The 24,910-nt window shown below is 38.3% G+C and overlaps 7 protein-coding genes and 1 long non-coding RNA gene across 8 annotated transcripts; all 8 read left to right on the top strand.

Annotated features, from left to right (window-relative positions):
* The first annotated feature begins 113 nt into the window (after positions 1 to 113).
* LOC120016518 (7-deoxyloganetin glucosyltransferase-like) lies at positions 114 to 2,314 on the top strand. Its single transcript, XM_038869332.1, has 2 exons — positions 114 to 1,110; positions 1,202 to 2,314. The coding sequence occupies exons 1-2, from the start codon at positions 606 to 608 to the stop codon at positions 2,137 to 2,139; spliced, it is 1,443 nt and encodes a 480-aa protein (XP_038725260.1). The 5' UTR covers positions 114 to 605; the 3' UTR covers positions 2,140 to 2,314.
* A 2,337-nt stretch (positions 2,315 to 4,651) lies between these two features.
* LOC120015919 (7-deoxyloganetin glucosyltransferase-like) lies at positions 4,652 to 6,953 on the top strand. Its single transcript, XM_038868426.1, has 2 exons — positions 4,652 to 5,283; positions 5,893 to 6,953. Exons 1-2 carry the CDS (start codon positions 4,680 to 4,682, stop codon positions 6,822 to 6,824), a joined length of 1,536 nt encoding a protein of 511 aa, XP_038724354.1. The 5' UTR covers positions 4,652 to 4,679; the 3' UTR covers positions 6,825 to 6,953.
* A 2,265-nt stretch (positions 6,954 to 9,218) lies between these two features.
* LOC120016498 (7-deoxyloganetin glucosyltransferase-like) lies at positions 9,219 to 11,440 on the top strand. The gene is made up of 2 exons (XM_038869309.1): positions 9,219 to 9,760; positions 10,418 to 11,440. Exons 1-2 carry the CDS (start codon positions 9,250 to 9,252, stop codon positions 11,356 to 11,358), a joined length of 1,452 nt encoding a protein of 483 aa, XP_038725237.1. The 5' UTR covers positions 9,219 to 9,249; the 3' UTR covers positions 11,359 to 11,440.
* Positions 11,441 to 13,362: 1,922 nt separating this feature from the next.
* On the top strand, positions 13,363 to 15,541 carry LOC120016481 (7-deoxyloganetin glucosyltransferase-like). Its single transcript, XM_038869275.1, has 2 exons — positions 13,363 to 13,891; positions 14,311 to 15,541. Exons 1-2 carry the CDS (start codon positions 13,381 to 13,383, stop codon positions 15,249 to 15,251), a joined length of 1,452 nt encoding a protein of 483 aa, XP_038725203.1. The 5' UTR covers positions 13,363 to 13,380; the 3' UTR covers positions 15,252 to 15,541.
* Positions 15,542 to 15,830: 289 nt separating this feature from the next.
* On the top strand, positions 15,831 to 17,074 carry LOC120017092. The gene is made up of 2 exons (XR_005472094.1): positions 15,831 to 16,194; positions 16,973 to 17,074. It is a non-coding gene; the product is annotated as an uncharacterized LOC120017092 (long non-coding RNA).
* A 103-nt stretch (positions 17,075 to 17,177) lies between these two features.
* LOC120017091 (UDP-glycosyltransferase 85A4-like) lies at positions 17,178 to 17,661 on the top strand (the record flags this gene model as incomplete). Its single annotated transcript, XM_038870158.1, has 1 exon — positions 17,178 to 17,661. A coding segment is annotated over one exon (339 nt), but the record flags the coding sequence as incomplete, so codon positions are not given.
* A 273-nt stretch (positions 17,662 to 17,934) lies between these two features.
* LOC120017089 (7-deoxyloganetin glucosyltransferase-like) lies at positions 17,935 to 20,597 on the top strand. Its single transcript, XM_038870156.1, has 2 exons — positions 17,935 to 19,012; positions 19,422 to 20,597. Exons 1-2 carry the CDS (start codon positions 18,502 to 18,504, stop codon positions 20,360 to 20,362), a joined length of 1,452 nt encoding a protein of 483 aa, XP_038726084.1. The 5' UTR covers positions 17,935 to 18,501; the 3' UTR covers positions 20,363 to 20,597.
* Positions 20,598 to 21,752: 1,155 nt separating this feature from the next.
* On the top strand, positions 21,753 to 24,487 carry LOC120017090 (DNA topoisomerase 3-alpha-like). Its single transcript, XM_038870157.1, has 3 exons — positions 21,753 to 22,287; positions 22,704 to 22,904; positions 23,902 to 24,487. The coding sequence occupies exons 1-3, from the start codon at positions 21,826 to 21,828 to the stop codon at positions 24,091 to 24,093; spliced, it is 855 nt and encodes a 284-aa protein (XP_038726085.1). The 5' UTR covers positions 21,753 to 21,825; the 3' UTR covers positions 24,094 to 24,487.
* The last annotated feature ends 423 nt before the right edge of the window (positions 24,488 to 24,910 follow it).

Below are 24,910 nucleotides of genomic sequence, written 5' to 3'. Positions count from 1 at the left end.
CATTTCGTCATGGCAGTGTATTGTTTGTGAACAAACTCATCATGCATTTTGGGATTTTATTGTTTTTTGAGAAATTGTGACCTCTAGTTTTGATTCTAAATATAGAAAGACCATAAAGCCAGGGAGAGTTGCACTTGCACACCCACAGACGCATAAAGACAACTTCATCCACCCAACAATCTAGAACAGTCACTTCCTTTTGCCACCAAAGCTCGTTATCTGTGGTCTGTACAACTCTCCTCTTTCCTCACTTCTCTCTCCCTCGGTCTCACCCCATCTCTTCTCTGATTGTCTCCTGACCTCATCGTTGGTTGTTCGTTTTCATCTAGATATCGTTTTCGTTCAGATCTGCCAAAGCCCGACGTGATCTCCTCCTCCTCCTCACCCTCTTCCCTAACGTTCAGATCCGTTATCTCTCATTTTCATTCAGATCCGCCAAAGCCCGCTGTGGATATCACCTGGAGGAGAAAGTGGACTGTGAAGTGGAGGAGGAGACTGGTGCCGACGTGAGAAGTGGCCCGTGGAGTGGAGCAGGAGAAGGGCACTTTTTTGGGGAAGAAGTAGAATTACATATTAGGGCTTTTAAACTATTGACAGAGAGAGACATGGATTCTAAAGCTGATAAGCCTCACGCCGTTTGCATTCCCTGTCCATTTCCAAGCCACGTAAAGGCAATGCTCAACTTGGCAAAGCTTCTGCACCACAAAGGTTTCCACATAACATTTGTCAACACTGACTTCAATCACAATCAACTACTCAGATCTAGAGGCTCTACTGCCTTAGATGGCTTGCCGGAATTCCGATTCGAATCCATTGCCGATGGTCTTCCAGTACCTTTGGATGCTGATGCCAGTCAAGGCATTGCAGCAGTCTGTGACTCCATCAGAAAGAATTTATTGGCTCCATTTCTTGATTTGCTTGCGAAAATCAATAATTCTGCTGCTCCTGCAGTCACATGTATTGTTTCTGATGTGTTTTTGGCATTCACAATCAAAGCAGCTGTTAGACTTGGAATCCCAATTGTATTCTTTGTTCCTATTTCTGCTTCTAGCTTCATGGGAATCACTCAATATTCTGCAGCAAAAGAAAAAGGCCTTACACCATTGAAAGGTACAAGTACAACACACTAATCGTGTATATATATATATATATGAAAGTTGAATTAATACAGTTGAAAATTTCTGCACCCTTGTTTTTGCAGATGAAAGCTATTTAACAAATGGCCATTTGGAAACACTAATAGACTGGATACCAGGCATGAAGGGCATTCGTTTGAGAGATCTCTCGACCATTTTTCAATCAACAAACCCGGAAGACGTAACTATTCATTTTGCAAGGGAAGCTGTTGAGGGAGCTCATGAAGCTTCTGCAATTATAATCCATACTTTTGAGACATTAGAGCATGAGGTACTAAATGCTCTCTCCATATTTTCACGTCTGTACTCCATTGGTCCACTTCAGTTACTCATCAATCAAGTTCATGACAATCGCTTGAACTCCATTGGATCTAACCTCTGGAAAGATGAACCTCAGTGTCTAGAATGGCTCGATTCCAAGAAACCCAAGTCAGTACTTTATGTAAATTTCGGGAGCTTGACAGTCGTAACAAACAATCAGCTAATCGAGTTTGCCATGGGACTTGCTAACAGCAATCAGTCTTTCTTGTGGATAATTAGGCCTGGTATGGTTCATGGAGATTCAGCAATCTTGCCACCAGACTTTGAAGAAATAACTAGAGGTAGAGGTTTCATTGCAAGCTGGTGTTCACAAGAGGAAGTACTGAATCATCCATCTATTGGAGGATTCTTTACACATTGCGGGTGGAACTCGGTACTTGAGAGTGTGATTGCAGGAGTGCCTATGCTTTGTTGGCCATTCTCCGGTGATCAACCGATGAATTGCAGGTATGTTTGTGTTGAATGGGAAGTTGGAACTCAAGTTAGTAGTGATGTGAAGAGAGATGAAGTCGAGAAGCTTGTGAGAGAGTTGATGGAGGGCGAGAAGGGAAAACAACTGACACACAATGTGATGGAGTTGAAGAGATTGGCAGAGAAGGCTACTAGTCCAAATGGTTCATCATCCATTAATTTGGACAGAGTGGTAAACGAAGTTCTTCTATCTAAAGCATCCATGGGATAATTTCAAAGAGTGGATGAAATTGATCTGAGATTCTGAGTGAATGTATAGTCTATCCATATTACCCTGCCATGTCCTTTCAATGTATTGTATGTAAGAAGGATGAGACTGTAATCGGTAAGTGCAACTTCTTGGTGAGGCTTATGAATGTATTTGTGTAATGAGCGAGCATGTTTAATATTGCATTTCTTGTTCGGATTATGAGATTATGGGTTAATACCAATTTTGCACACCGAAAGATAGTCGGTGTTTCAATTTTCACACCGTTGTTTAAAATGTTTCAATTTGTGATCACCCAATAATAAAATTGTTTCAACTTGGTCTCTCAAGCAGATTTTCTCACTTTCGGGCAATCAAACTGCATATGTGGCACGTTGACTGTCTAAAAATATTGATTGCCACATATGCAGTTTGACTATCCCAAAGTGAGAAAATCTGCCCTTCAAACAATTTTATCATTGGGTGACCAAATTGAAACATTTTAAACAACGATGTGCAAATTAAAATACTGATTATCTTTCGATGTGCAAAAATAGTATTAACCCTTCGGATTATTATGCCGAAAAAATAACGCAGAAGGAAAACGATCGAAAGGTAAAAATTGTGTCAACACTCTCAAAGAAATAAGAACACATAATACTATGAAAATGCACACTTATTTTTATTCAAAAGTTTATATGCTCGACAACTCACACTACTACTTAAACAAAACAAGAAAATCCTAGAAATAAAAAAGAATGTCAACAACGGTAAAGTTGAGTTAGACCCACGAATCAATACTATCGGTAATCCTGAACAATTCAAAATTGACGGAACTCAATTCGAATATCAAAATAAAAGGATATATAAAAAAAGAAATGAATAATTTCTAAAATGACAAAAACACTAATTTAGAGACCTAAACGACTTAATTTGGCCAAAAAGTAGCAGGGCAAATTGTTAAGCGTTGGTCCAGTGCATATCGACATTTTGAGTCAATCCGTCAAGTTTCACGGGTTTAAGTTTTTTTATTTCTACTAAACAATTTTGGACTTCAGGTAATTCAAAAGGTGCATAATTCTTTCTCCAAACGTGTTCTACATTAAAAAATTAATCCAAAATAAAATAATATAAATTTTTACGCAGAAAAGAGAAAACCCTTGAGGGGGAGAAAAAAAAGAAAAAAGAAAAAAAGAGGACCGTTGTCCAGCTGAACAGTTGACTATTTAGAATAATGGGTATAACACTTGTATGAGCATTCTCATAGCTAAGACTATAAACATCAACACTAATTTTGATACCAACGAGAGTTGATTTTGTTGACAATTGATTGAGTTAGACATATGTGTGTCCAAAGTTCAATTTCAACCGCAAAAATAATTCTCTTAATATTTTTTTTAAGAAAAACCACTGATTTTGTTGAATACTAGAGGAAGTGAATTTTGTTTGGTGACAGTGAAACCACACAGACCCGTGAGTATAGAATGTCATAATCGCATTAACTTACATGCACCCGTGAATATATATTTGGAATAAAGATTCTAACCAATCTTCCACATGCAATCAGACTTTACTTTTGTCACCTCCACATATATCACAATGCAAACGCGATCTTCTTTTATTTGAGTGGGTTACAACCCATTATTTCTTTATCAAGCATGTATGATTGGTGTTCACGTGATGAACAGTATGGTACACATTTAACTTACCTTCTGCATCGTCACAACAAACACATTTAAACAATATGATAGGATTAGTGATGGTGATGGGTGTTGGTGAAATTGGTGTAAGAATCATTCTTTGGGGTATAGGTGGTAAAATGAGACGTCCTAGGGAGGGTTCTTTAATTGATTAGATTTGTTGAGGGAGCTCATGAAGCTTCTGGAATTATAACAATCGCTTGAACTCCATTGGATCAAGTTCATGACAATCGCTTGAACTCCATTGGATCTGACTTCTGGAAAGATGAACCTCAGTGTCTAGAATGGCTCGATTCCAAGAAACCCAAGTCAGTACTCTATGTAAATTTCGGGAGCTTGACAGTAGTAACAAACAATCAGCTAATCGAGTTTGGCATGGGACTTGCTAACAGCAATCAGTCTTTCTTGTGGATAATTAGGCCTGGTATGGTTCACGAGACTTTCGTCGTAAGTTAGTATACAAGTATTTGTTAAAACATCGAACTCATGTCAGATGTACTAATCCACTTTTCATGTAAAAATGGTAATAGATTTGTCATGATTGCGTTGGTGTACTTAAAAGTAAGAGGCCTCAATTTTTTCGATTGAATCGTAATTGATCAATGACACATTTGAGGATAAACATAACTACATCATTTCAAGGATCCAATTAAGTCACAAAAACACATCAAAGTGGGTCCACAAACCCCCCTCATAGAGCTGTTGGGTTTTGACTTTTGATCAGAAGGGAAGAGAGGGGACACAATATTTGACTTGTCTATTGTCATTCACTTGTCAAATTATTACAAAACTATATACACACTTCTCTAGGATATTCCTAGAGACCACATACTCCATTACACGTGGCTTCAACATTGGCCACACATGTTAAGTGCTGACTCATATATTGATTATATTCACAGAAGCAATGGAAATAATGTGAACAGAAAACACACACAAACAGAGACTCAGACAGACATGGATTCAAAGGCAGTAGCTGATAAGCCTCACGCCGTCTGTTTCCCGGGTCCATTTCAAAGCCACATTAAGGCAATGTTTAATTTGGCAAAACTTCTGCACCACAAAGGTTTCCACATAACATTTGTCAACACTGATTTCAATCACAAACGATTACTCAAAGCTAGAGGCTCTGATGCCTTAAACGGATTGCCGGACTTTCGCTTCGAGTCCATTCCGGATGGCCTTCCTACTTCTGATGACAATGCCGCGCAAGACATTGGCATGGTCGGTGAGTCTGTCAGAAACTACTTATTGGCTCCATTCCTTGGCTTGCTTGCAGAACTCAATCGCAGTCCCTCCATTCCTACTGTGACATGCATTGTTTCTGATGTGTTCTGCTCATTCACAGCCACAGCAGCTACAGAATTTGGAATCCCATCTCTGTTTTTCATCACTATTTCTGCTTGTAGCTTCATGGGGTTCAGACAATATCGTGCACTCAAAGACAAGGGCTTCACACCACTCAAAGGTATGTAAGACTGTATCTAATACATACACACACATATACATATAAATATGAAAATCAGGCAGTTTTATTAGCTTGTTCTCATAACATCAGAGATTTTGCAATTTTGGGGGCAATGTAGGAAAAGTCCTGATAATTTGAGTGATGTCGAACATGATAATTTGAGTGATGTCGAACATGTTCCACATTATAATCTCTAAACCAACTTTTCATCAAGGAAAACAATCACTAGAATTCATCATAGAGAGAAAAAAATACTCAAGTTTTGATATAATGCAGTGAAAAACACAAAAACACGAAATTATTAAAATGTACCTAAAACATTAAAATGCACATTTGAGGTCTTAAACGGTAAAATTTGTCAAAAATAAGATGGTCAACCATGTGAAACGAGTTTCCCAGTTAAATTTTGCGCATCTCTAACAACGTAACTTTTCAATCTACTAGTCGGTTTCTTTTTGTCCCAAATCTGAAATTTCTGTGAAAATGGGGTAACGTAACATGCTTTGATTTGGAGGGTGATGCGAATGTTTAACAGGCATCTATTCTGAAATGGAATTTTTCCTGAGAATTCACTTACTAAAGCTACAGCTTATTAATTTGCAATTGCAGATGAAAGCTATTTAACGAATGGTTATCTGGACACCATCATAGATTGGATACCTGGAATGAAAGGTATACGTCTGAGAGATCTCCCAAGTTATGTTACAACGACAGACCCGAATGATGTACTCTTCAACTTCTGTATGGAAGCAACCGAAAGAGCTAATGAGGCTTCTGCAATTATTGTACACACTTTTGAGGCATTGGAGCGAGAAGTTCTTGACGGTCTTTCTACCATATTCCCAGCAGTAAATGCTGTTGGTCCACTCCAGTTACTTCTCAATCAAAAGAATGAGGACAGTAGCTTGAACTCAATTGGATGGAACCTCTTGAAAGAAGAACCTGAATGCCTAGAATGGCTCGACAACAAGGAACCCAATTCAGTAATCTATGTAAATTTTGGCAGCATAGCAGTCATGAGTAAGGAACAACTCATTGAGTTTTCTATGGGACTTGCTAATAGCAATCAGTATTTCTTATGGATAATTAGGCCTGATCAGGTGAGGGGAGATTCTGAGATTTTTCCAACGGTGTTTAAAGAAAAAACAAGAGAAAGAGGCTTCATCGCAAGCTGGTGTGCACAAGAGGAAGTACTGAATCATCCATCTGTTGGAGGGTTCTTAACACATTGCGGGTGGAACTCAATACTTGAGAGTTTGTATGCGGGAGTGCCTATGATTTGCTCGCCAATGTTCGGTGACCAACTGACGAACTGCAGGTTCGCTTGCGTTGAATGGGGGATTGGGATGGAGATTAGTATTGATGCAAAGAGAGATGAAGTAGAGAAGCTGGTGAGAGAGTTGATGGAGGGTGAGAAAGGAAAACAACTGAAACGCAATGTGATGGAATGGAAAAAAATGGCAGAAGAGGCTACTACTCCTATTGGTTCTTCTTTTGTTAATTTTGACAAGGTGGTGAAGGAAGTTCTTCTCTCAAAATAGTCTAAATAAAGGGTGATTGAGATAAGAAAGTATTAGTTCCGTGTTTAATAATTAAAACTTCTAAATGGTGGTACTGATATTTATTTGTTTGATATGCTTCTTTGACATCGATCGATGTGCATAAAGCAAGCAGATGGTAACTTGACATACACACTCACACAGACAACTGAAGCTGATTAAGATTGTATCTTCGTTGATGAGTGATGCAAAATGCATGAGAAGATATTTATGTTCGTGGGCATGCTTGCATGAACAAAAAAACATGAAGCCAAGGTGGAGCTAAACTGTTAGTAACCCACACAAGATCCTACATTTAAAAAAAAAGAAAGATTGTTGAGTCAAGTAACTACTTGGCGATAACCTAATTGGTTATCTTTCTGGATTTGGGGCGTACGATTCTCGAGATCGTGAGTTTGAGTCAACCAACCAAGATATTTTCTTGTGGAATCCTAGTTTCATTGGTTTGTCTCACTTCCGAGCCCCTACCCACATTTTTTTTTCCCGTAGAGAACAACAAGAAGGAAATCTATAGAAAATACCTATTTACTTGTCAAATCAATGAAATTAGGGTTAACCCCTCCATGAAAACATGCTCTAAGTGTTGCTGGTCGGGATGAAAGTAAGGCTCGAACTACTCGTTGAGATCATGGAAGAATGGCTCAAGATGCTGGTCGATTGTCGAAACTCGAAAGTAATGAAACTACCATCTATAGAAAATACCTATTTACTTGTTCACTAACAAACAGCATGGAACACATTCAACTTGCTTTCTGCATCATCGCATGGCCTGATGGCCTGGGTCTTGTGGCGGACCCATTGCATTGTCACTGGGGCCACGGGCCCCCACTCAATTGAAATTCAGACAATTGGGAGTAATAGCACTTTGAACAACTTAATTGTAAAAAGGTCATGGACATTTTTAAAATTGTAAAAAAGTGCAATTTAAGGGTAATGTGATCATCTGACTTAAGATATTTTTTAGTTTATACCTACAATATCCTTCTTCTTCTTCTTCTTCTTCTTCTTCTCCCTCCAACTATCCAACTCTAGTGTGTCCTCTCTTTCTCTCCTTCTTCTCTACTAAAAGTTATCTCCTTCTTTCTCTCATTCTCATTCTTCTTCTTCTGGTTCTCGATCTGAATTTGTTCTTCGTTGCCTTCTTCTTCGTTTTTGGTCAAGTTTCTCATCTCTTCATCGCCTTCTTCGTCGTTGCTCAATCTGGACTGCTTCGTTTTTGACAGATCTGGACTATGCTTCGTTGTTCAATCTAGGCTGTGCTTCGTTTTTTTGCAGATCTGGACTCTGATTCATTTTTTACAGAGATGTATCACTATAGTATCAATATAGTATCACCAACACCAAAAAACCACTAAAATGATACAATTAAACCAGTATGCATACTTCATCTTCCTAATTACTTTTCCTTTTTTGATTTTCTTTTCTTGGTTACCTCTCTTGTTCGTTTTGGAAAAACATTTACAAGTGCAGAGATGTATCACTATAGTATCAAGAACACCAAAAATTCATTAAAATGATACAATTGAACCAGTATACATACTTCTTCTTCCTAATTACTTTTCCTTTCTTGGTTTTCTTTTCTTGGTTTGTACATCTCTTGCTTGTTTTGGAAAAACATTTACAGCTGCAGAGATGTATCACTATAGTCACCAACACCAAAAATCGACTAAAATGACATAATTGAACCAGAAAGACATGTAATGCAATCAAATTTACATTCTAACATTTATATCATCATTTTATGAGCAAAAGATATAAATTGAACACTAAATTGAATCTTTTATTTAAAAGTATCACTATTGTATCACAATTCTTGGAGAGAGAAAATCAAATTTGAGGTTATTTTGGTAAAAGATGATCCCCAGTGTACTTTTTCAAAAGGATGTTTTAGTGATTGCACTTTTTTACAATTAAATATAATCTAGTGTACCGGCCTCCAAAAGTCCCCTTAAAATTTTTTTCACTAAATATACCCTTCATTCTTAACAATTTAACACTAAGGCTCCCAGCAAAAAAATAAAATGCCTCCATTACACACACTTAGTCCATTAACTAAGACCCAACCCAACTCTCATTCAACCCAAATAGAGAAATCCCAAAATCAAATTATAATGTAGTTTCTTATGTGTTTAAAATATTATTAATGTTTTTTTTTATATTTATCGTTTATATTCGTAAGTCGATTACATAAAAAACCCAAAAAAAAATTCCGGGGCACTACCCCTGGGTCAGTTTGTTGTTAATAAAGTGACTAAAAGAAAACACTCACCTCCTGTTTTTTGTGGTGTAAACTAGTTTGTAAAAGACATTTTTGAAAAAGGACTGAATTTTGTACTATTTCTGGGACTGCTTAATATAAAACGATGGGGATAAAGTAAACACAGAAAACACAAACACACAGAGAGACATGGATTCTAAGGCAGTAGCTGATAAGCCTCATGCCGTCTGCATTCCAGGTCCATTTCAAAGCCACATTAAGGCAATGTTTAATTTGGCAAAACTTCTGCACCACAAAGGTTTCCACATAACATTTGTCAACACTGACTTCAATCACAAACGACTACTCAAAGCTAGAGGCTCTGATGCCTTAAACGGATTGCCGGACTTTCGCTTCGAGTCCATTCCTGATGGCCTTCCTACTTCTGATGAAAGTGCCGCGCAAGACATTGGCATGGTCTGCGAGTCTATCAGAAACTACTTATTGGCTCCATTCCTTGGCTTGCTTGCAAAGCTCAACCGCAGTTCCTCCATTCCTACTGTGACATGCATTGTTTCTGATTGGATCTGCTCATTCACAGCTTCAGCAGCTAAAGAATTTGGAATCCCCTCTCTGTTTTTGATCACTATTTCTGCTTGTAGCTTCATGGGTTTCAGTCAATTTCGCGCACTCAAAGAGAAAGGCCTTGTACCACTCAAAGGTATGTAAGATCTCTGTGTGTATATATATATATACACAGATGTAGATGGCACTTAAATAACTATATGGAAATCAGAGCATTTTTGTTAACTTGCTATCATAATATCGGAGTGTTTGCAATTTTGAGGCAATAAAGCAGGACCCATCTGAAAGTTTTGCGGTAGCGAAGTCTGAAATTAGCAGCTAATGGTGTAGTAAAATTTCTGAAAATTTCAGTGATATGGCACATTTTCCACATTATTATTTCAGAGTGAGGTGAATTGCCAAATTGCAGAGCCCAAACTGAAATTTCTGTGAAAATGGCCTAACATGCTTTGATATTTTTTAAGTCTTAAAACTTTTTGGATAAATGGTGATAGAAATCACGGTTACTTCTAAAATATATGGCGACATGTCCATGTTGGACAACGTTTGAACACCGACACGTCTCGGACAAGTGTCAGGGTAGTGTCCTATATATTATTTTTTTTAATGGACACAGCTTCGACACGTTGTGGGAAAATAAATGATTGCAGAGATGGAGGAAGAAGGAAGAAGAAGAATAATTCTCATAGTCTCATAGATGATAAAGCTATTAACTAGCATCTACTCTGAAATGGAATTTTTTTTCCTGGGAATTCACTTGCTAAAGCTACATCTTATTAATTTGCAATTGCAGATGACAGTTATTTAATGAATGGTTATCTGGACACTATCATAGATTGGATACCTGGAATAAAAGTTATACGTTTGAGAGATCTCCCAAGTTATGTTAGGACAACAGACCTGAATGATGTACGATTCAACTTCCGTATGGAAATAAGTGAAAGAGCTAATGAGGCTTCTGCAATTATTGTACACACTTTTGAGGCATTGGAGCGAGAAGTTCTTGACGGTCTTTCTACAATATTCCCAGCGATATACGCTGTTGGTCCACTCCAGTTACTTCTAAATCAAATGCATGATGACAGTAACTTGAACTCAATTGGATGGAACCTCTTGAAAGATGAACCTGAATGCCTAGAATGGCTCAATAACAAGGAACCCAATTCAGTAATCTATGTAAATTTTGGTAGCATAGCAGTCAAGAGTAAGGAACAGCTTGTTGAGTTTGCTATGGGACTTGCTAATAGCAATCACTATTTCTTATGGATAATTAGGCCTGATCAGATGAGAGGAGATTCTGAGATTTTTCCACCGGTGTTTAAAGAAAAAACAAGAGAAAGAGGATTCATTGCAAGCTGGTGTGCACAAGAGGGAGTACTGAATCATCCATCTGTCGGAGGGTTCTTAACACATTGCGGGTGGAACTCAATACTTGAGAGTTTGTCTGCGGGAGTGCCTATGCTTTGCTCACCAATCTTCAGTGACCAACCGACGAACTGCAGGTTCGCTTGCGTTGAATGGGGGGTTGGGATGGAGATTAGTAGTGATGCAAAGAAAGATGAAGTAGAGAAGCTGGTGAGAGAGTTGATGGAGGGTGAGAAAGGAAAACAACTGAAATGCAATGTGATGGAATGGAAAAGAATGGCAGAAGAGGCTACTAGTCCAATTGGTTCTTCTTTTGTTAATTTTGACAAGGTGGTGAAGGAAGTTCTTCTGTCAAAATGCCCAAAATAGTCTAAATAAGGGTGATTGAGATAAGAAAGAATTATTTCTGTGGTTAATGATTAAAACTTCTTAATGTTACTGATATTTATTTGTTTGATATGCTTCTTTGACATTCGTGTGCATAAAACAAGATCCTAAAAAAAAAGAAAAAAAAAAGATAAGATTGTCAAGTGGTTTGTAGACGAATAACCATTTGGCAATAGTTTAATCGGTTATCTTTTCGGATTTGGGCGTATGGATCCCAAGATCGATAGTTCGAATCAATTAACTAAGATATTTTCTTGTGGAATTCTAGTTTCATGGGCTTCTCTCACTTCCGAGCCCCTACCCGCATGGGTTTCGGCCTAGTCTTATTTATAGACCTGGTGCGGGTTGTGCTGACGGCCCAAAGTTTACGTCCACTCAACTGTCCGAATGGCATTCTGGTCAGTCATCTTAAAAAGCAAACAGTTATAGCGGCAGTTTCAAGCAATCTGTATTTTACAATCTGTCAAATAATGTCAACAAGGTACGCAGAGAAAGCATCAAAGTTGGAGAACATATGAATCACATGACAAAAAATAGGAAGGATTCAAAGCCGACATAGATTTCAACTCTGGAGGGAGATTAATTTAGGGGGAAAGCAAGACGACCCCCTGAACTATTGCCTCTCTGCAAAAGAACCACTCAACTATGAGAAATTGTCTGTGCCCCCCAAAACTATTGAAAACATTAAAAGTGCCCCATCCGTATTGGTATATTATACTGTAATATAAAAGTTTACTATAAGCTCTACAAACTGTGTCATGTTGGTCATTTTCTCTCATCTCTTATTAAGGTACTAACAATAATTAGAGTTCTTCTCAAAAAAAAAAAAAATTAGAGTTATATTTATCCCCCAAATTTACATATTATTGATTTACAAAAGGCTAATAATAATTAAAAAAAAATTAGTTGTAAATTTGTAACCCTTATTTGTACAATGATATTTGCTACCTTCAAGGTTGTCGAAATCGGGATCTTACCTAAGATCGATAGAAAGCTAACAAGATTGAATCGTAAGATTTTACATTTTTTTAAAAAAATAAATGTAAAATAATATAATAATGATTTTTATCTATCAAGAATTATAAGGATCTAAAGTAATGACTTAAAATAAAGACATATGTTTTAATCATTAATTTAAAAAATATGAGACCCAAATAAATGGGTTATCTTTGTCATCTCACTCATCCACACCCTCAAAATGTGATCCTTATTTTAAGTCTTTATGTGATAATTCATTTATATATAATAATTATTAACATAAAAATTATATATGTTGCCCTCCTTAATAAGTCTTATAATACATCCATCAAGATTACCTAAAATGACTTCTGTAATTCATCAATTATGAATTTATCATGCTTTGCAGGTATTAAAATGGAAATTAAAAATTAAGAACAAGTCATGTAATTATGAGGTCAAACTAGTGATGCATCCGAACTCCACATCCATCATACCCCGAAATTAAATACCCATATTTTTTTGCATAGAGACCAGCAATTTGATGTATTAATTATTAACAGGTTGCGTAAAATCTCTTGGTGAGAGCAACAAAGAAATCTATAGAAAATATCTATTTACTTGTCAGATCAAAGAAATTAGGGTTAACTCCCTCCATGAAGGTATTGCGGGTCGCGATAGAAGTAAGGCTCGAACCGCTGATCGAGATAATGGAAGAATTGCTCAAGGTGTTGCCGTGTTGGTCGATTGTCGAAACTGGAAAGTAATGGAACCACCATTTATAGAAAATATCTATTTACTTGTTCACGTAACAAACAACATGGAACACATTTAACTTGCTTTCTGCAGCATCACATGGCCTGATGGCCTGGGTCAGTTTGTCGTTAATAAAGTGGACTAAAAGAGAACACTCACCTCTTTCCTGTTTTTGTGGTCTAAACTAGTTTGTATAAGATATTTTGAAAAAGACTGAATTTAGTGCTATTTCTGGGACTGCTTAATATAAAGCGATGGAGATGATGTAAACACAGACACACACAGAGAGACATGGATTCTAAGGCAGTAGCTGATAAGCCTCATGCCGTCTGCATTCCATGTCCATTTCAAAGCCACATTAAGGCAATGTTTAATTTCGCAAAACTTCTGCACCACAAAGGCTTCCACATAACATTTGTCAACACTGATTTCAATCACAAACGACTACTCAAAGCTAGAGGCTCTGATGCCTTAAACGGATTGCCGGACTTTCGATTCGAGTCCATTCCAGATGGCCTTCCTACTTCTGATGATAATGCCGCCCAAGACATTGGCATGGTCTGTGAGTCTGTCAGAAACTACTTATTGGCTCCATTCCTTGGCTTGCTTGCAAAGCTCAACCGTAGTTCCTCCATTCCTACTGTGACATGCATTGTTTCTGATGGGTTCTTGTCATTCACAGCCAATGCAGCTAAAGAATTTGGAATCCCTTCTCTGTTCTTCTTCACTTTTTCTGCTTGTAGCATCATGGGATTCAGACAATATCGGGCACTCAAAGACGAAGGCCTTACACCACTGAAAGGTACATATATATAAGATCTGTATATATATATATATGTTGTGTGCGTGTGGATGGCAATTGAATAGCTATATGGAAAGCATGGCATTTTTATTAACTTGCCACCATAACATCAGAGTGTTTTTTTTTTACAATTTTGAGGGAATGATGCAGGATCCATCGGGAAATTTCTGGCAATTTGAGTGATATGGCACATTTTCCACATTATAATATCAAAGTCAAGTGAATTGCCTAATTCCAGATCCCCAAATGTGAAATTTCTGTGAAAATGGGGTAGTCCACATGCTTTGACATTTTTTAAAAGTCTGAAAATTTTTTGGATAAATAGTGATGAGAATGTTTAACTAGCATCTATTCTGAAATGGAATTTTTTTCTGAGAATTCACTTATTAAAGCTACAGCTTATTAATTTGCCATTGCAGATGAAAGCTATTTAATGAATGGTTATCTGGACACCATCATAGATTGGATACCTGGGATGAAAGGTATACGTTTGAGAGATCTCCCAAGTTATGTTACAACGACAGACCCGAATGATGTACTCTTCAACTTCTGTATGGAAGCAACTGAAAGAGCTAACGAGGCTTCTGCAATTATTTTACACACTTTCGAGGCATTGGAGGGAGAAGTTCTTGACGGTCTTTCTACCATATTCCCTGCGGTAAACGCTGTTGGTCCACTCCAGTTACTTCTCAATCAAAAGAATGAGGACAGTAGCTTGAACTCAGTTGGATGGAACCTCTTGAAAGAAGAACCTGAATGCCTAGAATGGCTAGATTACAAAGAACCCAATTCAGTAATCTATGTAAATTTTGGCAGCATAGCAGTCATGAGTAAGGAACAGCTCATTGAGTTTGCTATGGGACTTGCTAATAGCAATCACTATTTCTTATGGATAATTAGGCCTGATCAGGTGAGAGGAAATTCTGAGATTTTTCCAACGGTGTTTAAAGAAAAAACAAGAGATAGAGGATTCATTGCAAGCTGGTGTGCACAAGAGGAAGTACTGAATCATCCGTCTGTTGGAGGGTTCTTAACACATTGCGGGTGGAACTCAATACTTGAGAGTTTGTATGCGGGAGTGCCTATGCTTTGCTCGCCAATGTTCGGTGACCAACCGACGAACTGCAGGTTCGCTTGCGTTGAATGGGGGATTGGGATGGAGATTAGTAGTGATGCAAAGAGAGATGAAGTAGAGAAGCTGGTGAGAGAGTTGATGGAGGGTGAGAAAGGAAAACAACTGAAATGCAATGTGATGGAATGGAAAAGAATGGCAGAAGAGGCTACTAGTCCGATTGGTTCTTCTTTTGTTAATTTTGACAAGGTGGTGAAGGAAGTTCTTCTCTCAAAATACCCAAAATAGTCTAAATAATGGGTGATTGAGATAATAAAGTATTATTTCTGTGTTTAATGATTATAACTTCTTTAAGGTCCGATTGGTCTCCCTTGTGGATCAAAGCTGTAATGTGTGTGTTTTTTTTGTTTAGCTTTTGTTACCTGGCATAAACCGGTGGAGTAGGACTCATTCGATAATGTTTGATGTAATACGTTGTCGTCCAACAATGTCTGGTGTTATCCATTTTAGTATTTGTGTTTTCCTAATTTGTTCTTGTTTTTTTTTAGTCCTCTATATTGTATTTTATCTTTATGTTGCTCCGAGTGTCTACGGGTCTCATTTATTCAGTTTATTTGATAACTTAATGCAATCAGGTGGTTTATGACATTTTTTTTAAAAAAAAACAAACGGTCATATGGTTTGAAATAAATAAAACCGTGTGTTTGGGACATACTACAAAGATAAAAAACAAAGCCCATGATTACAATTGAACAGCCCAGCTTAAGATTAAGAAGAGAGGCCCAATGGTCTTCAATCAAAAGAAAGCCCATAGAACCCAACCAAAGCCCAAAGGTAGGGTGCGCTGCGGAAGACTCTGGAAGAATTCGCCATAGACGAAGCTGCATGAGACCAGAGAATCTCTTGGTTTGACAAATCTATAGGATATGTTGAGAACACACAAAATCAGTCAGTCTTATCGTGAAATAACAGTTCTGAAGTTGTGTTGACAGTCTAACTACTCTGATATAGCTGATTACTTTTTTTGCACATGAGAACGGGGCTGTGGTTTTTTTGGGTGGTGTGATAGTGGCTCTGGAACGAATACGCAATAGGTTCAACTCGGAGATATGCTCCTATTTATTCATTCCCAGATGTTCCTTGCCCCTGTGGTGCCGGGTCTTGCTTAGTTCTGACTTCAAAAACAGGGAAAAAACTCGGTCAACAATTCCATCGTTGTCCTGCTGGACAGGTAAACCTTTTTGTGCAAGATGCTTTTGCTGCCCTAAAGTGTCATAGATTCTATGTGTTTGTGATGGTATATTTCAGATCAGATTGGAATTTCGTTTTAGTGCTAATGAAGTGATTATACTTGTTTACATGGTGTGCACTTGAGCTGTGAAAACTATTGAGTAAAAAATGAGCATCTGGGAATGAAGAATTAGGAGCATAACTCCCAACTTTTTAGGTGGAAAACCCTCAAAAGAAACCCTTAAGAGGGAAAAATCATAGGATCGTAGTCCAACTGAAAACTTCCACTATTTAGAATAACGGGTACAACATTTCTATGAAGATTCCGATAGGATTACAAACGCCCACACTAATTTTGTTGGATACTAGAGAAGTGAACTAGTCTGGTGAAGTTGCACAAACCTCCAAAGATACTCTGTGTATACTCACTCTCTCTTTACACACCCTTTGTAGCTTTTTATACGTGTATTCTCGCCTAAGAGCTGCTCTGTTAGTGCACCACACACACCTCAACATTCTTGCTCACTTCTATTTATAGGAAGCATGGCTAAGATGTAGTTGAATGACATGATCACATTAACTTGCTCTAATATCAGAAAAACCGTTCTAAGTCTTCGAATCCAATTTGAATTCTTCATAAGTTCTTATGTCACAATGTAAATGTGATCTAATTTTTGTTTTATTTGAGTTATTTTTTTTACTTGCTTGGTTACTTTCTTTATCATGCATGTATGATTGGTGTTCACATAATGAAACACACATATTTTACTTGCTTTCAGCAATCATCACATAGCCTGTCTCAGTTTGTTGTTGAGTGACTGAACAGTCACGGTTACCTCCTCTGTTTGTGTAGTGGAAACTAGTTTGTACAAGATATTGGAAAAAAAAGACTGAATTGCACTATTTCCACCGGAGTTTAAAGAAAAAACAAGAGAAAGAGGCTTCATTGCAAGCTGGTGTGGACAAGAGGAAGTATAGAATCATCTATCTATTGGAGGGTTCTTGACACATTGTAGGTGGAACTCAGTACTTGAGAGTTTGTCTGCTGAAGTGCCTATGCTTTGCTCTCCAATCTTCGGTGACCAACTGACGAACTGCAGGTTCGCTTGTGTTGGATGGGGGATTGGGATGGAGATTAGCAGTGATGCAAAGAGAGATGAAGTAGAGAAGCTGGTGAGAGAGTTGATGGAGGGTGAGAAAGGAAAACAACTGAAACGCAATGTGATAGAATGGAAAAAAATGGCAGAAGAGGCTACCGGTCCAATTGGTTCTTCTTTTGTTAATTTTGACAAGGTGGTGAAGGAAGTTCTTGTCTCAAAATAGTCTAAATAAAGGGTGATTGAGATAAGAAAGTATTTGTTCTGTGTTTAATAATTAAAACTTCTAAATGGTGGTACTGATATTTATTTGTTTGATATGCTTCTTTGACATCGATCGATGTGCATAAAGCAAGCAGATAGTAACTTGACATACACACTCACACACACAGACAGCTGAAGCTGATTAAGATTGTATCTTCGTTGATGAGTGATGCAAAATGCATATGAGAAGATATTTATGTTCGTGGGCATGCTTGCATGAACAAAAAACACGAAGCCAAGGAGGAGCTAAACTGTTAGTAACCCACACAAGATCCTACATTTAAAGAGAGAAATATTGTTGAGTGGCTTGTAAACAAGTAACTATTTGGCAATAGCCTAATTGGTTATCTTTCTGGATTTGGGGCATACGGCTCCCGAGATCGTGAGATCAAACCAACCAAGTTATTTTCTTGTGGAATCCTAGTTTCGTTGGTTTGTCCCACTCCGAGCCTCTACCCATCTTTTTTGGCGTGGATACCAACAAGAAGGAAATCTATAGAAAATACCTATTTACTTGCCAAATCAATGAAATTAGGGTCAACCTCTCCATGAAAACAAACTATAAGTGTTGCTGGTCGGGATGAAAGTAAGGCTCAAACTGCTCGTCGAGATCATGGAAGAATTGCTTAAGGTGCTGGTAGATTGTCGAAACTCGAAAGTAATGGAACCACCATCTATAGAAAATACCTATTTACTTGTTCACGTTACAAACAGCATGGAACACATTCAACTTACTTTCTGCATCATCACATGGCCTGATGCCCTGGGTCAGTTCGTTGTTAATAAAGTGACTAAAAGAGAACACTCACCTCCTCCTGTTTTTGTGGTGTAAACTAGTTTGTACAAGATATTTGAAAAAAGACTGAATTTTGTATTATTTCTGGGACTGCTTGATATAAAGCGATGGAGATAATGTAAACAGAGAAAACACAAACACACGGAGAGACATGGATTCTAAGGCAGTAGCTGATAAGCCTCATGCCGTCTGCATTCCAGGTCCATTTCAAAGCCACATTAAGGCAATGTTTAATTTGGCAAAACTTCTGCACCACAATGGTTTCCACATAACATTTGTCAACACTGATTTCAATCACAAACGACTACTCAAAGCTAGAGGCTCTGATGCCTTGAACGGATTGCCGGACTTTCGATTTGAGTCCATTCCAGATGGCCTTCCTACTTCTGACGACAATACTGCACAAGACATTTTCATGGTCATCGAGTCTGTCAGAAACTACTTATTGTCTCCATTCCTTGGCTTGCTTGCGAAACTCAATCACAGTTCCTCCATTCCCACTGTCACATGCATTGTTTCTGACGGGTTCATGTCATTCACGGCCACAGCAGCTAAAGAATTTGGAATCCCATCTCTGTTTTTCATCACTATTTCTGCTTGTAGCTTCGTGGGGCTCACTCAATTTCGCGCACTCCAAGAGAAAGGCCTTACACCACTCAAAGGTATCATATGTAAGATCTGTATATTTGTGTGTACTGTATATATATAGATGTGGATGGAACTTGAATAACTATGCGGAGATCAGGACATTTTTATTGACTTGCTATCATAACTCATAACATCAGAGTTCTTGCAATGTTGAGGCAATGATGCAGGACCCATCTGAAAATTCCTGACAATTTGAGTAATATGGCAAATTTTCCACATTTTAATCTCAGAGTTAGGTGAATTGCCAAATTGTGGAGCCCAAATCTGAAATTTCTATGAAAATGGGGAAGCCTACATGATTTGATCTTAAAATTTTTTTGGATAAATGGTGATTAGAATGTTTAACTAGCATCTATTCTGAAATGGAATTTTTTTCTGAGAATTCACTCGCTAAAGCTACAGCTTATTAATTTGCAATTGCAGATGACAGCTATTTAATGAATAGTTATCTGGACACCATCATAGATTGGATACCTGGAATAAAAGGTATACGTTTGAGAGATCTCCCAAGTTATATTAGGTCAACAGACCCGAATGATGCACTACTCAACTTCTGTATGGAAATAAGTGAAGTAGCTAATGAGACTTCTGCAATTATCGTACACACTTTCGAGGCATTGGAGCGAGAAGTTCTTGACGGTCTTTCTACCATATTCCCAACGGTAAACGCTGTTGGTCCACTCCAGTTACTTCTCAATCAAATGAATGAGGACAGTCGCTTGAACTCAATTGGATGGAACCTCTTGAAAGAAGAACCTGAATGCCTAGAATGGCTAGATTACAAAGAACCCAATTCAGTAATCTATGTAAATTTTGGCAGCATAGCAGTCATGAGTAAGGAACAGCTCATTGAGTTTGCTATGGGACTTGCTAATAGCAATCACTATTTCTTATGGATAATTAGGCCTGATCAGGTGAGAGGAAATTCTGAGATTTTTCCAACGGTGTTTAAAGAAAAAACAAGAGATAGAGGATTCATTGCAAGCTGGTGTGCACAAGAGGAAGTACTGAATCATCCGTCTGTTGGAGGGTTCTTAACACATTGCGGGTGGAACTCAATACTTGAGAGTTTGTATGCGGGAGTGCCTATGCTTTGCTCGCCAATGTTCGGTGACCAACCGACGAACTGCAGGTTCGCTTGCGTTGAATGGGGGATTGGGATGGAGATTAGTAGTGATGCAAAGAGAGATGAAGTAGAGAAGCTGGTGAGAGAGTTGATGGAGGGTGAGAAAGGAAAACAACTGAAATGCAATGTGATGGAATGGAAAAGAATGGCAGAAGAGGCTACTAGTCCGATTGGTTCTTCTTTTGTTAATTTTGACAAGGTGGTGAAGGAAGTTCTTCTCTCAAAATACCCAAAATAGTCTAAATAAAGGGTGATTGAGATAAGAAAGTATTATTTCTGTGGTTAATGATTATAACTTCTTTAAGGTCCGATTGGTCTCCCTTGTGGATCAAAGCTGTAATGTCTGTGTTTTTTTTGTTTAGTTTTTGTTACCTGGCATAAACCGGTGGAGTCGGACTCATTCGGCAATGTCTGATGTAATACGGTGTCGTCCAACAATGTCTGGTGTTATCCATTTTAGTATTTGTGTTTTCCTAATTTGTTCTTGTTTTTTTTAGTCCTCTATATTGTATTTTATCTTTATGTTGCTTCGAGTGTCTACAGGTCTCATTTATTCAATTTATTTGATAACTTAATGCAATAAGGTGGTTTATGACATTTTTTAAAAAAAAAAACAATCGGTCATATGGTTTGAAATAAATAAAACTGTGTGTTTGGGACATACTACAAAGATAAAAAACAAAGCCCATGATTACAATTGAACAGCCCAGCTTAAGATTAAGACGAGAGGCCCAATGGTCTTCAATCAAAAGAAAGCCCATAGAACCCAACCAAAGCCCAAAGGTAGGGTGCGCTGCGGAAGACTCTGGAAGAATTCGCCATAGACGAAGCTGCATGAGACCAGAGAATCTCTTGGTTTGACAAATCTATAGGATATGTTGAGAACACACAAGATCAGTCAGTCTTATCGTGAAATAACAGTTCTGAAGTTGTGTTGACAGTCTAACTGCTCTGATATAGCTGATTACTTTTTTTGCACATGAGAACGGGGCTGTGGTTTTTTTGAGTGGTGTGATAGTGGCTCTGGAAAGAATACGCAATAGGTTCAAATCGGAGTTATGCTCCTATTTCTTCATTCGCAGATGTTCCTTGCCCCTGTGGTGCCGGCTCTTGCTTAGTTCTGACTGCAAAAACAGGGAAAAAATCTCGGTCAACAATTCCATCGTTGTCCTGCTGGGCAGGTAAACCTTTTTGTGCAAGATGCTTTTGCTGCCCTAAAGTGTCATAGATTCTATGTGTTTGTGATGGTATATTTCAGATCAGACTGGAATTTGTTTTTAGTGCTAATGAAGTGATTATACTTCTTTACATGGTGGGCACTTGATCTGTGAAAACTTTGAGTAAAAACTAGAGGATCGAATGCCTTAGATGACTCGCCAGATTTTCGATTCGAAAGCATACCGGATGCTCTTCCTCCTTCAGATGCCGAGGACACTCGAGACGTTTCCGCTCAATTTTATTTATTCTGTCGTCCTTAATGTTTAAAAAGCTATTTAAATCAATAAATTTTAAACTTTAAAGATATAATTCTATGAAGGCCCATAGAATTATCAATAGTGTTTACTCCTGTTTCTAAAAGGGAAAAAATCAAGATGGAAAATAAAAGGGCGGGAAGAAGAGTGAGAGAGGAGAGAGTGAAATTACAGGAGAGGAGGGAATCATATATATGTTTCAGTCTTCATCGACTGTGAGACCGAAACAATGAGAGAGATGTCGAATGGATTTCTGGATCTCGTCGAGGACGACAACTTCCTTTCTCATGTAGCCGCAGTAGAAGAAACCCTAGCGGCGTCGTCAGGGGCCGCCAACAAGCGCCGTAAACTCACAACAATCGATTACCGCTCGAATGCGAAGGGCAGTCATCACGGTAGCGATGGGAAGGTGGTCGAGGGAGCCTACATGGCCGCTCTCAAGGGTAGCAAGAGCCAACTCTGGCAACAACAACAAAGCAATCTCAATGTGAAGAGTAATTACAATAGTAGCTTCCAAAGCAAGGTAACATCTGATTATAATGGCTCGGACGGCGGTGGTGTTGGTACAGGAGGATCGGAAGTGTTGATTCCCGACAAGAATTGTCCATGCGGACTCGGCGTGTGCTTGGTTTTGACCGCGAATACTGAAAGAAATCGGGGTCGAAAGTTCTACAAATGCGCCGTCAGACAGGTAATATGATTGGATTTCTCTTCGTTTCTATTTCTTCTACTGTGAGTTTTGGAAATAATTGCCTTCGGTGACCTTGATTTGCATGATATGCTGATTGTGGTTCTGGTCCATAATTGCATTACTAAAACCCTAGAAATTGTTTTTGACAATAGAAAAACCACATAATTTACCTGGTAAGCTGAATATCAAAGATTGAAAGCGATTTAATCATTTTTTACCTTTCTATTTCATTCTAATTTTAGCTTTGCGCACAAGCCCAATCCTGAACCATTTTTCCTCTGTTTTTGTTTGCTGAAGAGATAAACTCTAGAATATGTTGAGGACACAAAATCAGTCTGTCTTATCGTGAAATAACAGTTCTGATATTGTGTTGATAGTCCAACTGCTCTGATATAGCTGATTACTACTTTGAACAGGAGAGTGGGGGCTGTGGTTTTTTTGAGTGGTGTGATAGTGGCTCTGGAACGAATAACGCGATAGGTTCTACTCGGAGTTATGCTCCTAATTCTTCATTCCCAGATGTTCCTTGCCCCTGTGGTGCTGGCTCTTGCTTGGTTCTGACTGCAAAAACAGGGAAAAATCTCGGTCAACAATTCTACCGTTGTCCTGCTGGGCAGGTAAACCTTTATGTGCAAGATGCTTTTGCTGCCTCTTAAGTGTCATAGATTCTGTGTTTGCAATGGTGTATGTGAGATCAGATTGTAATTTCTTTTTAGTGCTTATGAAGTGATTATACTTCTTTACATGGTGTGCACTTGAGCTGTGAAAACTTTGAGTATAAAATGAACAGATAGTTGTCACCTCAGTTGAATCTCCTTGATGCATTGCTTGTAATTCTATTACTGATGACTTTCGAAATCCTTGATCTTACTTAACATCATGTTGTGAGACTGATAAGGTGCTAGTCTTTCTATTCTGTCTGTTGTGTCATGCGTGGGTGAAGCTATACCCTGCTAGACCAATGTGGAACATTTTATTGGAAATATTTGGAATGGACAATCGATAACGTATATTACTGAAAATAATAGCAGAAAATGTGTTTTTATTGGGTCCTGCTCTCCAACAATTGCATGGCTTTTGTACTCAATCTAGTAACCCGCATGCTACGGAGGACTGCAGTCCTAGGCCTGAAGCTTGCTTAAGCTTCACATTGATATAGTTAACATTAGGTTAGGGGCCATGCGGCGTTAACATCATCCCCGTCATCGGTGTATAAGGAAAGGCCTTGGTGAAATGAGAAGTGAGCCTAATAAGATCAGGGAAGATGAAATGTGAAATCAACCATGATTTGCTGTCTTTCTTAGTGTCACATAGCATTTCAATGCTACCCATTGGGCTTATGGGGCATGTGTTCCTATCAAAATTTTGTTATAGCTCATAGGATCACTCATATAAGGTACGCTACATTGAATATTAATTTGATTAGCTGTGTCATTATGTTGTCAAAACATATTTTTGTCTTTGCCAAAGCAAGAAAAAAGGAAAAGTTTCTTCTTGCATTTCATAAATGACAGAAAACTCTCATGTTCTTTGGTAGTGATATTTTTTTATTACAATTGCCATTCTAAAAGAAATAAGTAACTTATAAAGCTTATTACTTGCCTTGCTCTTTAGGGAAGTTGCGGTTTCTTCAAGTGGTGCAATGATCATAGAGTGGCAGCTGTGGAACCTGTCGCTGCCTCTAGGGTTTACAACAACAACAACAACATGAATGACTCCAACAACAGTAGCCGTGGCATGAGAACTGGGTCAGCCTGTTTCAAATGTAGCAAGGAGGGCCATTGGGCAAAAGATTGTCCCAGTTAGTCATCTGATTCTCCTGCTGAGCTTGGAGGAGATACCTCTATTCTCTCCAATGAGTTCGCAGTCTTCAACAAGAATTTTACAAAACGTATCTCGCTGAACGTGCCCTAAAACCTGCAAGCAACATTTTCTGTGGCCAGACATAAGATGTGTACAATTTCTCACCCTCAATTCCAGCTTGTACCTAATAAAATCGCAACCAGAGGTAAGTCGTCTAGACTAGTGTTTGAAGCTAGAAAATGTATTATGAATTCATCCACTGAATCTATTTTCAATAGTTTTAATGTTTTGTATGTACGACGATACTAAGACATATGGCTACTGCGGAATCTCAACTAGCAGGAGAGTTTTTTTTACTAATATGAACAATCAATTAGCAATACTTGCATCCTTCCGTTGATTAGGGTTCTAGAAAATACACAAATACGTATCTGAAATTGAGGGCTCATTTATGTTACTGTGCATTAACAATCTTTCCTGTTTTAGGAGCGAGAGAGTGATACACAATGTTGTGTGGATTATGAGCCATTGGATGGCATTCATTCAAACTTAAGCGGTTGGATCAACTTGATATTTTTTGCACAGTAATACGCGAACCCACCACGCGGTACATTCGTGTATTCTGTAAATGGGCTTGGGTCACTGACATGAGTTACTTTTAAGCTTGGGCTCGATGTGAACTTATTTATTCTTGGGCATGAACTTGTTAATTTTGGGCTGTTGTATGGGCTTTCTGCTTTACGTATACACTTTGATTTTGTCATCGCGCGCCAAAGCCGTTGGATCAACTTTAGGGATTTTTATTTTTTAACAGGTAAAT

Source organism: Tripterygium wilfordii, chromosome 15, assembly GCF_013401445.1.
Source record: "Tripterygium wilfordii isolate XIE 37 chromosome 15, ASM1340144v1, whole genome shotgun sequence".
In the NCBI taxonomy this organism is placed as follows: domain Eukaryota; kingdom Viridiplantae; phylum Streptophyta; class Magnoliopsida; order Celastrales; family Celastraceae; genus Tripterygium; species Tripterygium wilfordii.
Note: the sequence above shows the minus strand (reverse complement) of the source record. Positions and strands in the feature narration are given on the sequence as shown.

Excerpts from the sequence above, each read along its gene's own strand:
- LOC120016518 (XM_038869332.1), top strand. The coding sequence starts at position 606 with ATGGATTCTAAAGCTGATAAGCCTCACGCCGTTTGCATTCCCTGTCCA. Across the intron at positions 1,111-1,201 it reads AGGCCTTACACCATTGAAAG|ATGAAAGCTATTTAACAAAT; the intron begins GTACAAGTACAA and ends TTGTTTTTGCAG.
- LOC120015919 (XM_038868426.1), top strand. The coding sequence starts at position 4,680 with ATGTTAAGTGCTGACTCATATATTGATTATATTCACAGAAGCAATGGA. Across the intron at positions 5,284-5,892 it reads GGGCTTCACACCACTCAAAG|ATGAAAGCTATTTAACGAAT; the intron begins GTATGTAAGACT and ends TTGCAATTGCAG.
- LOC120016498 (XM_038869309.1), top strand. The coding sequence starts at position 9,250 with ATGGATTCTAAGGCAGTAGCTGATAAGCCTCATGCCGTCTGCATTCCA. Across the intron at positions 9,761-10,417 it reads AGGCCTTGTACCACTCAAAG|ATGACAGTTATTTAATGAAT; the intron begins GTATGTAAGATC and ends TTGCAATTGCAG.
- LOC120016481 (XM_038869275.1), top strand. The coding sequence starts at position 13,381 with ATGGATTCTAAGGCAGTAGCTGATAAGCCTCATGCCGTCTGCATTCCA. Across the intron at positions 13,892-14,310 it reads AGGCCTTACACCACTGAAAG|ATGAAAGCTATTTAATGAAT; the intron begins GTACATATATAT and ends TTGCCATTGCAG.
- LOC120017089 (XM_038870156.1), top strand. The coding sequence starts at position 18,502 with ATGGATTCTAAGGCAGTAGCTGATAAGCCTCATGCCGTCTGCATTCCA. Across the intron at positions 19,013-19,421 it reads AGGCCTTACACCACTCAAAG|ATGACAGCTATTTAATGAAT; the intron begins GTATCATATGTA and ends TTGCAATTGCAG.
- LOC120017090 (XM_038870157.1), top strand. The coding sequence starts at position 21,826 with ATGAGAGAGATGTCGAATGGATTTCTGGATCTCGTCGAGGACGACAAC. Across the intron at positions 22,288-22,703 it reads ACAAATGCGCCGTCAGACAG|GAGAGTGGGGGCTGTGGTTT; the intron begins GTAATATGATTG and ends TACTTTGAACAG. Across the intron at positions 22,905-23,901 it reads ACCGTTGTCCTGCTGGGCAG|GGAAGTTGCGGTTTCTTCAA; the intron begins GTAAACCTTTAT and ends CTTGCTCTTTAG.